Source organism: Cynocephalus volans, chromosome 6 (assembly GCF_027409185.1).
Source record: "Cynocephalus volans isolate mCynVol1 chromosome 6, mCynVol1.pri, whole genome shotgun sequence".
Taxonomy (NCBI): Eukaryota; Metazoa; Chordata; class Mammalia; order Dermoptera; family Cynocephalidae; genus Cynocephalus; species Cynocephalus volans.
The window spans coordinates 113146859-113160413 of NC_084465.1; the positions used below are offsets into that span (position 1 = coordinate 113146859).

Below are 13555 nucleotides of genomic sequence, written 5' to 3' on the forward strand. Positions count from 1 at the left end.
GGTTTGGATCCGGAAAGCTACAGGAAAAAACAAAACAAAACACCATAAATGGAGTAATATAGCATGTACTGTTGTATCACTGTATCTGGCTTCTTTTGGTCAAGATTTGTTCATGAAACTTGTCCACGGTGTTGGGTATAGCAGGATCAGTCATTCTCGTTGCAGCGTCTATGCCCATGGTATGATGGGGTATTTCCAGTGTGGAGCTTTTATGAACAGTGCTATGAACATTCCAGTATACGTCTCTTGGTGCTCATACCTACGCATTTCTGTTGGGTGTTGACGACCTAGGAGTGGAACTGCTGGATCATAGGGTTGGCATATGTTTGCCTTTGCTAGAAAACTGCCGTTTTCCAAAGCTTCTCTACCAGTTCATACTTCCCAGAAATATGAGAGGTCCAGTTGCTCCACTTCCTTGTCTACACTTGGTACTTTCTCACTTTAGCAATTCTGGTGGGTGAAGCCCCACTCGTATTGGCAGTGTCTGGCACCTAATTGGCACTCAGTTTATTGTTGAATGAACGGATGAATGAGGTTGGGCAGCATAGAATCAGACAGCCTGGCGGGGTGGACACACACACACTTGGACCACACAGCATTTCAAGGACGCCCACCTGCAGCGGACGAACACCCAACACAGACCCTCTAGTGCACCCCGGAGCCCACGTGGTCTGAACGCGCCTCCTCGGCGGGGCCGCGCGCGTCCAGTCGCGGAGCCGTCCCCAACTCTCCCCCTCGGCGGCGGGCAGGGGGCGCTGCGCGTCCAGGCGCCCCCGAGGGGGCGGGTCCGGGGCGGGGCGGAGCCGGCCCGGCTTCCAGGCCTGGGCTCTGGCCGCCCGCGCCGCCCGCACCGCCCGGCCGCTCCTGGGACGGGCCGGGGCGGGGCGCGGCGGCAGGAAGCGGGGCGGGGACTCGCGGAGGCGTTGGGGAACGAGGGAGGGCGCGGCCAACTCCCGGAGGGACGGCAGGCCCAGAGAGCGGCGCCCCGGCCTGGCGCCGAGCCTGAGCCCGCCGGACGGGAGGCGGCCCCGTCGCGGGCTCGGCCCCGGCCTCAGCCCCGCCAGCATGGCCGGCCGGACCGTACGGGCTGAGACCCGGAGCCGGGCCAAGGATGACATCAAGAAGGTGATGGCGACCATCGAGAAGGTCCGGAGATGGTGAGCGCTGCCCCGGGGCCAGGGACGGGACATGGTGGACGGGACCACCATCACCAAATGCGTCTACCCTCCCCTCTCCAGCTATGGCCCCCAGATGTTAGGTGTGCCCCCGCCCACCAGCTGTGCTCCGGATCGACCGGGCTCTGTCCCCTTTCCCGTGGCCACTCCTGGGGTCTACAAAGCGTGGTCCCCAGCCATGCCCTCCCAGAGCGGGAGCCCCCATTTGTGCCCCGCCCCCCAAAGCTTTTGACACTCCTGCAAGTGTGCCCCGGGATCTTCACTGCTTTGGTCCCTAGCCAGGCCCACAGCCGTGCCCCCTATGCCTGCCCCAGGGCTCTGCAGAGCCATGGCCCCAAGTCATACCCTCTCTAGAGAAGGTTTTCAGGGCTTTCTTTCTCTAACTATTCCCCATTAGCAAAACTGTCCCTATCCTCGTACACCTCTCGCACCTCTGCAGGTACCCCCAGATGTGCCCAGCTCCTGGGGGGGCTCTCTCCTCAGGCCTCTCTGACCCAACCCCCCACCCTCCCACAGGGAGAAGCGCTGGGTGACTGTGGGCGACACTTCCCTTCGTATCTTCAAGTGGGTGCCAGTGGTGGACCCCCAGGAGGAGGTGAGCAAGTCCCTGCCCCCAAGGCCCTGCATCCATGCAACCTCAGGCAAGCCCCTCCCCACCCTGGTCTCTACCTCCAGTCCCCACTCTGAGACCTCAAATGCAGCCGCCCAGACAGATGTTTATGATTATTAGCAACTCCTCTCTTTCCTTTTCCTTCTCCAGACCCACCAGTGCACAACCTCTGTCACCTCAGGCAGGGCCTCTTGCTTCTTTGTGCCTCAGTGTCCTTATTTGTTCAGTGGGGGCTTTGCAAGAGCTAATTAGAAAGCTGGTCCTGACCCTTATCTCTCTGACCCCCAGGAGCGACGGCGGGCAGGTGGAGGGGCAGAGAGATCCCGTGGCCGGGATCGGCGGGGCAGGGGCACCAGTCCCCGAGGGGGTGGTCCTCTCATCCTGCTGGATCTCAATGGTACGTAGGGATCTTGGAATTTGGGGGGCTGTGAGGATGGAAGTAGGGTACTGGGGGGCCTCAGGCCAACCCTCTCCACTTTTGCTTCTGCAGATGAGAACAGCAACCAGAGTTTCCATTCGGAAGGCTCCCTCCAAAAGGGCACTGAGCCCAGCCCTGGGGGCACTCCCCAGCCCAGCCGCCCTGTGTCACCTGCTGGACCCCCAGAAGGGGTCCCCGAGGAGTCTCAGCCCCCACGGCTCGGCCAAGAGAGAGGTAGGACCATGTGCCTCCCAGGAGCCCTCTTCTCTGAGTCCTGTCTTCTCCAAAGCTGAACCCAGCAGCTTATCTCTCTTCCTGCTCCCCCTATGTGCTGCCTCCTCAGGGGGCCTTTTGCTGCAAAAACTGCCTCCAGCCACTATCTCATTCCTCTGGCTTCTTAGGATCTGTAGATAATGCATCACCATCTGAGATTTCCATATAAATTTAATTTTTTACTAGTTTATTGTTTTTCTCCCCACTCTCATCTCATATCAGCTTCCTGAATGTTGGGCCAATATGGATCTTGTTCACTACTGTATCCTTAGAATACCATGGAACACATAATAAGTGCTCAATAAATATTTGTTGAGTGAATAAATAATAGTGATAATCGTAGGAGTGATTAGGAATAATAGGGATAACAGCTAATATTTATTGAACTCTTACTGTGTGCGAGGCACATTCTAAGCACATTACATGTTTTTTCTCATTTAATCCTCACTACAACCTTATGAGGGTTATGATCCTGTTGTGATCTCTATGATCCTCATCTTATTTTTTTTTTTTTTTTTTTTTTTTTTACCCCCCAAACCCCTCATCTTATGATGAGGAAACTGGGACCCAGAGAAGTTAAGTCACCCAAGCTCACTCAGCCAGTGGCCAGCATCCTGGGCATGAGTCCTCCTCAGCCCTTCTTTCTTCCATACAGTCTGTCCCTGTCTGGTCAGTACCTCCTCCCAAACGTGTTTCCCTTCCTCTGCCCCCCTAGGCCCTGGCCTGGATCTGGCCTTCCCGTCTCTCGCCTGCACGTGGCTCTAGCCTCCTCACTGGTCTCCTCCAGTCACCTCCACACAGATGCCAGAACAACTTTTTCTAAAGTGCAAGTTTGATGGGGTCATTTTCCTGCTTAAAATCCTTCAATGGCTCCCAATGGCCTTTGACTCCTCAGCTTGGCAGTCTGGGACTTCATGAACTGTTCCCTGCTGACCTCATTGTTCTCTGCCAAGAACACCATGACTTGGGCCTATGGGCTTAGTCTAGATCATGCCAGCACTTGTATACCTCTGTTAATATAAAAATGATAACTAGCATTTATTGAGCACTTACTGTACACCAGACGCTAAGGGCTTTACCTGCATTATCTCATTTAATCTTCCCAACAGCCTCATGTGGTAATTACTATCATTATCTCCATTTTACATATGGACAAACCGAGGCCCAGAGAAATTAAGCAGCTTGCCCAAAGTCAGGATTTGAACCCAGGCAGTCCAACCACAGAATCTGTGCTAAGCATGTGTTCCCTCTGCCTAAAATGTGTTCTGCCTCCATTTGTCTACCCTGTAAAACCTTACTCACCTTTCAACAGCCCACATAAGTGCTCCTTCCTCCATCTGCCTCCTGGATCGCAGCCGGACTTCCGGCTCCCTCCTCATTGCTCCCACCGAACTCTGGCTTATGTGATTGGCGCTCATTTGTCTCCCCCATTCTCCATGCCATTGGCACAGAGTGGCTGTTCAGGGCATATCTGTTCACTTGACATTCCAGATCCTGGGGGCATAACTACAGGCGGCACTGATGAACCCCCAATGCTGACCAAGGAGGAGCCTGTTCCAGAATTGCTGGAGGCTGAGGTGAGAGAGGCCAGAAGGCTGGGTTAGGGTTTTGGAGGGAATGGGAACTCCGGGGCAGCTGAAGGCTTGGAGGCTGCACCTGAGGTGCAGGCGGGAGATGCAGCTAAAGCCTTTGAGGCTGGGTTCTTGGGACTGAAAAAAAGGGTGTTTTAGAGATAAAAAGAGAGCTGGTCAGTGCTAATTTAAGACCATTAAAAGTCTGAGAAGATCATGGTGTTCCTCCATGCCTTTAAAAAACTATATCCTAAGCTGTAAAATTAGCTTAAGAAAGTTCCTCATAAACTTCTGACTTTTCTCACAAGGACTACCTTGGTGCATTTTTCAGAAATATCTGTATCAGATTCTTTCCCTCAAACAGTGTTGCTGCTGCTGTTGTTTTCGGTGCCCTACTAAATCTGCATCTTGGGCACCTGGCCCTGGGCTAAACTCCTGGGTCCGGGACGGGAGTGGAGTGGAGGCTTTGGAGAAGGCAAAGGCTAGGAGGCTGTACTCCTGGGTTTGGGTGGAGCTCACGCCTGTCCGCCCTTCCTCTCCAGGCCCCCGAAGCTTACCCCGTCTTTGAGCCAGTGCCACCTGTCCCTGAGGCAGCCCAGGGTGACACAGAGGACTCGGAGGGCGCCCCCCCACTCAAGCGCATCTGCCCAAATGCCCCCGATCCCTGAGAAGCCGGCCTGCCTGTCCTGTTGCCCCAGGGGCTCCTTTGGCTTTTTACAAATAAAGACCCTTTTGTAATTTTGTGTCATGTCATTTCCCCGTCAGGGCTGGGGAGGGTCTTTGGAGACAGTTTTGTCTCATGCTCCATTTCTCAGATGGGGTCACTGAGGCTCTGAGAGGACCTTCCTAAAGTCACGCCATGAGTCAGATGTGCGGTGGGGGCTTGAGCCAGGACTCTGCCCTCCAACATACCCACCCTGTGCTATCCCCCTTACCTTTGACCTTCCCTGACCTTCACCTTCCTCCTTTGGGAATCCCAGTACCCCTCTTATTCTTGCTCAGCCCTCGCCCGAACAATTAACAAAGCTCTGGGCAGCTGGGCCCATGATTCCCATTTCATACACAGGAACACAGAGGCCCAGAGGAACTTAGGGGCCTGGGATGACCCAACCCCTTCGCTGTCCCCCAGGAAACTACAGCATCATGCCTTCCTGCCTTTGCCCAGCCGTTCCTCCACCTGGCAACCCTGGCCCAGACTTTTGGTTGAGTCTTTCTGGTCCCCAATTGAATCACCACCTCCTCCAAGAAGCCTTCCCTGACTCAGGCTCAGTAGTCAGTTTTCCCCTTTTTGAGCTCCTACAACCCCTTGAACTTCCTTTCCTTTGTTCAGCATTTATCAGGCTGTTTAGATGATTGGTTTGTGTGTGTCTTGTTCCACTAGGCTGTGGGCTCCTTAAGACAGAACTGGGTCCCCAGCCATGCCTAGCACAACCCTAGGACCAGAGCAGTCATAGCAACTGCTTCACAAATAAATGAATGGGCTGAGGTTATCCAGGAAGGCTTCTCTGAGTTGGTCGCATGTGAGCTGGGCTCTGAGACATGAACCTCAGTGTGGTAGATCTAAAGTCAGAAGCCCTGGTTCAAGTCCTGGCAGTGTTACTCACTATCTGTATGGCTCTAGGCTAGCTGTTTCTACTCTCTGAGCCTTAGTTTATCTGAGCAATGGGGACAATAACTAGGCCTCACCTGCCCCAGTAGTTTGTGGGAATCCTCAAATAATATAAGATCTCCTCATTCTGTGCCTGCAAGAAAGGCAGGGTCAGGTGTACTAGTCCTATTTTTATTTTTAACAAAGGAAAAGACAGGTTCAGAGAGGACCAAATTGGAACTTTAAAGAACCATTAAAAAATGCAAGGGTAACAAATAAAAAAGAACAACAACCACAAAAACATGTAAGGGTGTTTCCTGACAGCAGTTGTGGCAGTAATAGTGGACCCAGGGCTGGCCAGGGGAGCCAGGTGTGCAGTGACAGATTTGTTTCCTATTACTGCCATAACAAATTACCACAAACTTAGTGGCTTAAAGCCACATAAATTTATTATCTTACAGTTCCAGAGGTCAGAATTCCAAAATTAGTCTCACTGAGCTGAAGTCCAGGTGTCAGCAGGGCTGGTTCCTTCTAGAGGCTGTAGGGAAATCTGTCTCCTTGCATTTTCCAGCTTCTAGAGGCCACCTGCATCCCTTGGCTTGTGACCCCTCCTTCCACCTTCAAATCCAGGAGTGTAGCATCTTCCAATCTCTTTCTGCTTCTGTCACGTCTCCTTCTCTAACTCTCCTCCCTCCGTCTTATAAGGACCCTTGTGATTACATTGGGCCACATAAATAATCCAGGAGTATCTTCCCATCTCAAGATTCTTAATCACATCTGCAAATTCCCATTTGCCATGTAAAGTAACAGACTCACAGGTTCTGGGGATTAGGATGTGGACGTCTTTGGAGACATTATTCAGCCCACCACATTTGGTAATCTCAGCTATGTTCTGGATGTGTGGGTCATCTCATTACTCCCCTCAACCACCCCATGAAGTGATGAGTGTGCTTTGTACACTGTAAAGTGCCTTGTACGGGTTAGTGATACAGTGTTAAGGTCCAGAATTCAGGTTCTGGGTTTGAATCTCAGTATCTGCATTCATTTGCTGTGTGACCTTGAGCAAGTGACTTAACTCTTCTGTACCAGTTTTCTCTTCTGTAAAATGGGGATAATAGTAACTTCAGCCTGGTGGGACTATTGTGAGGATTAAATGAGGCAATGCATGGAGAGAGAGCCCTTGGCTTGGCACATAATAAGTGCTCAATAAATGGCAATTTCCCCCCCACTACCCCATTTTATAGATAAGGATGCTTAGGGTGTGCGGGATAGAGGCCAGAGACTTGCCTGTTAGTGGGGTGGGGAGGAGAATCCTGGCCCTGAATGGGGTGTCCATTTCTGAGAAGCCTTGAGAGGCTAAAGTTTGAGTCTCCCCCATTCCTGTCCCTCTCTTGGTCACAGGCCACAAGCAACTATCCCCAAGCCCAGGCCTGTCCCCCCCACTCTATGGCCCACTTTCTTTTTTTTTTTTTTGTCGTTTTTTCGTGACCGGCACTCAGCCAGTGAGTGCACCGGTCATTCCTATATAGGATCCGAACCCGCGGCGGGAGCGTCGCCGCGCTCCCAGCGCAGCGCTCTACCGAGTGCGCCACGGGCTCGGCCCCTATGGCCCACTTTCTGACCTCATTTAAAAACCTTCTCTTCCACAGCCAGGCCCCCAATTCATCACCTTGCAGTGCCCTCCCCACCCTCCCAATGTCTACACTCTCTTTTTGGAAATTTTTCCACCCATGGCTCTTGGGCCCTGGCCTCCAGTGCCCCACCCCGACATTCTCCTCCCTTCTGTGCCCCGTCCATCCTTGGTCTCTCTCTCCTCTTTCTGATCCCTTAAATGTCTCTTGCCCTGGCCTAACTCCTCCCAGTAGACACTCTCCCTGCCGGGTCCTACCTATGTTTTGAATATGTGGCTTCTAATTCTCTGCCTCCACATTCTGCCCCGTACCTCCAGACTCAGTGCCAAGTGGCTGTGCAGCATCTCCATGGGGATGTACCACAGACCCTCAGCCTCACCTTCCCCCTGACCCAATCCCATCATCCTCTGTGCCCATAAATGGCCTCACAATCCCAGGAGTTGGCCAAGATGGGAACACCCAGGAATCAGCATCAACTTCCATGAGTCACCATATCCTAAGCCTCTGTCCTAAGTAATTCTCCAGTCTGCTCTTTTCTTCAACACCACACTGGTTTACGAGGTGCCACCAAAACTATTTTAGCAGCCTCCCAGTGGGGCTCCCTTCTTCTCTTGCCCACCTCCAATGCATGCCCCACCCAGCAGCTGGGCAGTATTGCAGAAACCCAAATCCGTCCATGATGCTGCCCCTGGTTACACCCCTCCAGTTCTCCTCATTGCCTGCTGATGGTGTGCCTCTGCCACTCCACCCACAGCTCCCCCCACCCCAAGTGCTCGTGCTCCTTCTCACCTCCCCGGCTTGGCTCTCACTGTTTGCTCTGCCAGGAGTGCCCTTCTTGTTCCCTCATCGCCTGGCTGAGGCCTTCTTGTTGCTCAACCTTAGCTTCTGGTGGTGTCTTCTCTCCTTTCCCTCATGCCCCCTGCCTCTCCTGTGCCATTCATGGAATGTCTGTGTCCCCTCCAGTCTTCATCATCATGAGGGCAGAGGAATTCCTGTATTCATAGCGATGTGTATTTGTTGTCCACTTACTGTTTGCTGGGCACTGTTCTAGACCCTGGGGATATGGCACAAACAAAATAGAAAAAAATCCCTGCCCTCACAGAGCTTACCTTCAGTCAATGATGTTATATGTAAGAAGTTATAAGTATTTTGGGAAAATAAGCCCGAGTAAGGGAGATGAGGAGAGAGCATGTTGCAATTTTCAATAGGGAGGTCAGGGCTGGCCTCACTGAGGAGACATTTGAGGAAAAGCTTGAAGAAGGTGAGAGAGCGAGCCATGTGAATATCTGGGGGAAGAGCATTCCAGGCAGAGGGAACAGCCAGTGCAGCAGATGGGTGTGGCTGGAGGGAGCGGGGAGCCAAGAAGTGGTGGGAAGGGAGTGAAGATCAGGTGAGCCCACAGGCAGGGCAAGCGCATACTCTGCCATTCAAACTGAGACACTTTAGAGAACAAAAGAAGAGGTATTAATAATCATGCTCAGATAACAGGTGAAAGGTGGTACACCCAGGATGTACGGCCATCCTGCTTGGAGGCCATAGTCAGGACTTTGGCCTTTAGTCTGGGTACAATGAAGATCTATTGAGGGGATCTGAGCAGAAGAGTGACATGATTAGATTTAGGGCTTTTTCCCCTAATGTTTTATTCTAAAAGGTTTTTAAACATACAAAAAAGATTTTAAATGAATTGGAAGAATGCAATAGTTGAAAGAATTGTATAGGTAATATACATATGCCTCCACCTAGGTCCTATAGCATTCTGCTGTATTTGTTTATCACATATCCACATCCATCCGTCTTATTTTCTTGATACATTTCAAAATAAGTTCTGGACAAGGGCCGGCCTGTGGCTCACTTGGGAGAGTGCGGTGCTGATAACACCAAGGCCATGGGCTCGGATCCTATATAGGGATGGCTGGTTAGCTCACTGGCTGAGCATACTGCTGACAACACCAAGTCAAGGGTTAAGATCCCCTTACCAGTCATCTTTTAAAAAAAAAAAAAAAAAAAAGTGGACACCAGTACACGTTCCTCTAAACACTTAAGCATGCACATTGTTAACCAGAGTCCAGTATTTACTCACAGGGTTTTTTTTCTCTTTTTGAGATAAAATATCCATATAGTGAAATGCACAAGTGTTAACTGTACCATTCATTGAATTTTAACAAATGCATCCATCTGCATATGGCAAACCCTTATCAAATACGGAACATCACCATCACCCCAGAAAATTCCCCAGCCCCAACTCCCCAGAAGCAACCCCTGTTCTGATTTTGTTTTTAAACCACAGATTAGGTTAATCTATTCTAGAACTTTATATAAATGGAATTACACAGTATGTATTCCTTTGCATCTGTTTTCTTTTACTCAGGCCTAATATCCTTGAGAGTCATCCATATTGTTGCATGGATAAATAATTCATTATTTTTTATTGCTAAATTGTATGCCTCAGACTTCGGTTTCACCAGGATCACTGCCAGGTGGAGACAGATAGGTCCAACACAGATAGGTCTTTCCCAACCTCTAGGTCCCTGCCCAAGCCTGTCAAGCCCAGGGTTCAGAGATCTGGGTGAACACACCCCAGAGAGACAGCCTTTTTCCAGGAACTTTCTAGAATGGGGAGTCTGTGGCATCAATCTCCCCAGATTTCTGGGAAGAGAGAACTATATCAGGGATAGGATCTAGAATGACCAAGCATCCCAGCTTACCCAGGATTTACCTGGTCTTAGTACTGCAAGTTCCATGTCCCAAGACACCACTCAATCCTAGGCAAACTGGATGGCTGGTCACCATAGCAAGATCCCACCACTGCCTCTGGGGCTCCAGACACATTCTCTCCCAAGACTCCACTCCCTTCCTCCTAATGATTGATTTTCCTTAAACTTCAAACTGGACTACTACTCCCCTGCTCTAAAACCAACCATGGCTCCCCATGGCAACCCAAAGAACACACTGAGCCCATGGCAGTGGTTCTCAAACTGCTGCACACTGGAACCACATGGAGAATCTTTTAAAAATTCTGATGCCTGGCTTCCATCCTAGACATTTTTAATTGATATAGTGTGTGACTTGGGCATTGGGATTTTTTTTTTTTTTTTTTTTTTTTCTTTTTTTGGCAGCTGGCTAGTATGGGTATCTGAACCCTTGGCCTTGGTGTTGTAACACTACTCTCTAACCAACTGAGCTAACCAGCCAGTCTGGCATTAGGATTTTTAAAAGCTCCCAAGGTGATGCCAATGTACTGCAAAATTTAGGAACCACTGGCTTATGGATGTAATTTCCTTGGCTTAGAAAACGTTGAATATGTTGCCAACATTTCAAGTCAAGCGATTTCATATAAAAATCTGCACTCCCAGCTACCCTTGAAAGCAGAAGTTCTGAGACATTGAGTTTGCCTCCCAGAGTGATCATGAGGGGGCGCCCAAAACTAGCTACCCTGGAGATGGACCCCATGCTCTCCAGTCACCACCATCCTTTATGTTCACTGGCAATGGCCTACAGGCTAATGGGTGAGCTTCGCAGCCTTCTCGCTTTTCTATAATACTTCACTTCTGCCCTCCAGCCACATGGGCCTCATGTTGCTCTTGCACTTCTGCCATTGTCCATGGAGTTCTCTCCCCAAGCCCCTTATCATGGCAGACAAGTCCCTAATCAATGTAGCCCCTGCCCACCTCTCTTGCCCCTCTCCACCAACCTCTCTACTATCTAATACACATAACTTCTAACACAGGCAGCTGGCCAGGCCGTTTCCCACTGCCTGAGATTTGCTCTTGCCTCTGCCTGGGATGCTCTTCTACTTCGCCCTCCTCCCTTCTAGCCTTCCTTTCTCTTTCTAGCCAATACTTACTTATCTCTCAGGCTGTGGGTTCCATCTCACCTCTTCCAGGAAGGTTCTCCGACCTTCAAACTAGGTGAGATCCCTGGTTAGTCACCGTACTTCCTCTTTCATTTGACATCTCACTTCCCCTGCTAGAGTTATGCCACGTTTGTCTCATTCATCTTTGTTCTCCTAGGGCCTAATATAGTGCCTGGTAAACAGTAGGTACTCAATGATAAATGAATGAAAGAACAAAAGCAAACACAGTTCCCTTTTTCCACTGGCAAAATCCTACTCCTTTTCTGGTTACACTTCTGCTATAGTATCCCAATCTGTTCTCCTGGAGACACAAAATTGTCACTGAGGTTGGGTGATCAATGGAGTTTTAGCTCAGGTCCACCTCACAGCGGGCCCAGTGGATCCCCAAACTCATCCTCTTGTTCTTTCCCCAGTTCCAGAATGCATACTTGGAATCCACACGTCAGTTCACTGGGTCTCTCTGCATGGCTGTGAAGGCAGGGACATTTCTGATTGGTGACCCTGGGACCCACCCCCCCAGGGTTGGCACAAGGGCAGGACACAAAAACTTACTTTCCATCCTCTTAAATCTGTCTGTTGGTTTTCAGTTTGTAATGGCTTTCTTGTCTGTCCCCTCCTCTGTTCTTCCAGTCAGGCAGATCTGGTGTAGTGAAGGGTCAGGATGCAGGAGAGGAATGGAGAAATTCCAGATTCGAACTGATTGTACTAACGGTGATTTTGGGCAAGTCATTTCCCCTTAGTTGCCTCATCTGAAAAATGGAGCCACTAATCTTTTCCTCACCTTTGGGGTCATCCATCTTTGCACTACATGAGGAACAGCATGAACCAAGTGCAGAGCATAGCCTGAGAATCTGTGTGTAAGCCAATTATTTTTTTTTTTTTTGGCGGTTGGCTGGTATGAGGTTCGGAACCCTCGAGCTCGGTGTTACAATACCGTGCTCTAACCGGCTGGACTAACCGGCCAGCCCTCAAACCAAATTTTTGTAAAATAAATATTTTGGACTTTTGCTTTCTAGAATCACCGGTATTACATGCACTCTAGGAAATTTAGGAGATGAAGTGCCAAAGAAAAGAAAGTGAAACTCTGTTGTAATCTGTGATGACCCTGGTTGGGGTTTTAATGCCTATGTTTTAACACCCTGTGAGGGAGCCAGAGAGATGCGGTTGGACTAAAGGAAAACAGCCAGTCGTGGGGCGCGCGGGGTCTACTTCAGCGCGCTGTGTGTTCGGCCTCCTGGTCCGTACAGTGGGACCCACAGGCCCGCCTCCCTCACGGCCTCTTGCGAAGCTTCGAGTAGACAAAAGAGGGCAGGTGTTTCAGCAGCAGCCAGCAAGGCGAGAGCGGCGCGGCCCAGGGAGGGTTAAAGCCACCGACGCGGCCTGGCGCGCGCTAGAAGGGCCGAGCGGACTTCCGGCGGGGGCGGGGCGCGCTAGAGAGCCTCCCGCTGCCGGCCCGTCCTCGTCTGCAGGGGGAGGACCGCGTCGCTCGGCCTCTACCTGTGCCGCGGCGGGCACCCGGCCTCTAGGCCAGGCCCTGCCCACGTGGCCCTCCTCCGAGGTCTGCACTTGCAGTTTTGACCGTGGGCAGCATTTTGGCCCCTTCTGGGCCTTGGTTTCTCCCGCCATGTAGAGGCGTGAGGGTCCTGGAGCGAGCTGAGGACAGTCGGTTTCTTTAACTCACTTGCATCTTGTATAATCCCCATTAAACGGTCAAGGAAGCTGAGACCCAGAAGGGGAAGTTTCTTTGCTTCCCATCCGCTTATCTAGTGGGCAGAGACGCAGCTCAAAGCCTCATCCTTGATTTCTAGCGCTGCTGCTCCGGGAGTCCAAGGACGTATCTGACAATAGCCACAGGCGTGCTACACAAATTATCTCAGTCTTACTCCAACCTTGTGAGGCAGGAGCTGTTGTCCACGTTTTAGGGATAAGAAAACTGAAGCTCAGGGTCATTTCTCCAGATTCGTGGTGCAGGTCAATGGCTCAGTAGGGAAAGATATAAACCCAAGTTGTCTTACTTGATTGAGATATCTGTTTTTTTGGAATAAAGCCAACACTGAGTGCTTATTAAGTCTTTCACAAAGAGGCAAGGTTCTTACTTACCATTGGTTCACAGACCTGGCTAAGGTAAATAAATAGTGGTCCTGGTTCAGGTGTCTTTGAATCCTTTTAATTATCTCCAGGAGGAAGAATTGGAAGAATTAGCACCTCCACATATCTCCATATATTTAAAACAATAAGATATAAATTTATTGAGATATAATTCACACACCAGTTAAAGTGTACAATCCAGTGGTTCTAAGTGTTTTGCAACATCACCAGAGTCACTTTTAGAACATTAAAAAAAAACCCAACCATACCCGTTAGCGGTCACTCCCATCTCTTCCTCCTCCACCATCGCTACTACCACTAATCTACTTTCTGTCTCTATAGATTTGC

The 13555-nt window shown here is 50.5% G+C and overlaps 1 protein-coding gene across 2 annotated transcripts in view; it reads left to right on the top strand.

Annotated features, from left to right (window-relative positions):
* The first annotated feature begins 886 nt into the window (after positions 1-886).
* The window catches only part of BCL7C (BAF chromatin remodeling complex subunit BCL7C), a 35127-nt gene continuing 22458 nt past the window's right edge, over positions 887-13555 (top strand). The window contains exons 1-6 of one of the 2 annotated variants that reach the window (XM_063100648.1): positions 903-1157; positions 1692-1770; positions 2074-2182; positions 2276-2437; positions 3968-4053; positions 4590-4785. In XM_063100648.1, coding sequence (XP_062956718.1) covers positions 1066-1157; positions 1692-1770; positions 2074-2182; positions 2276-2437; positions 3968-4053; positions 4590-4715 — 654 coding nt within the window. In that variant the 5' untranslated portion in view covers positions 903-1065 and the 3' untranslated portion in view covers positions 4716-4785. Of the gene's footprint in view, positions 1158-1691; positions 1771-2073; positions 2183-2275; positions 2438-3967; positions 4054-4589; positions 4786-13555 lie in introns of those variants that run through there. The other variant, XM_063100647.1, reaches the window with a different exon arrangement.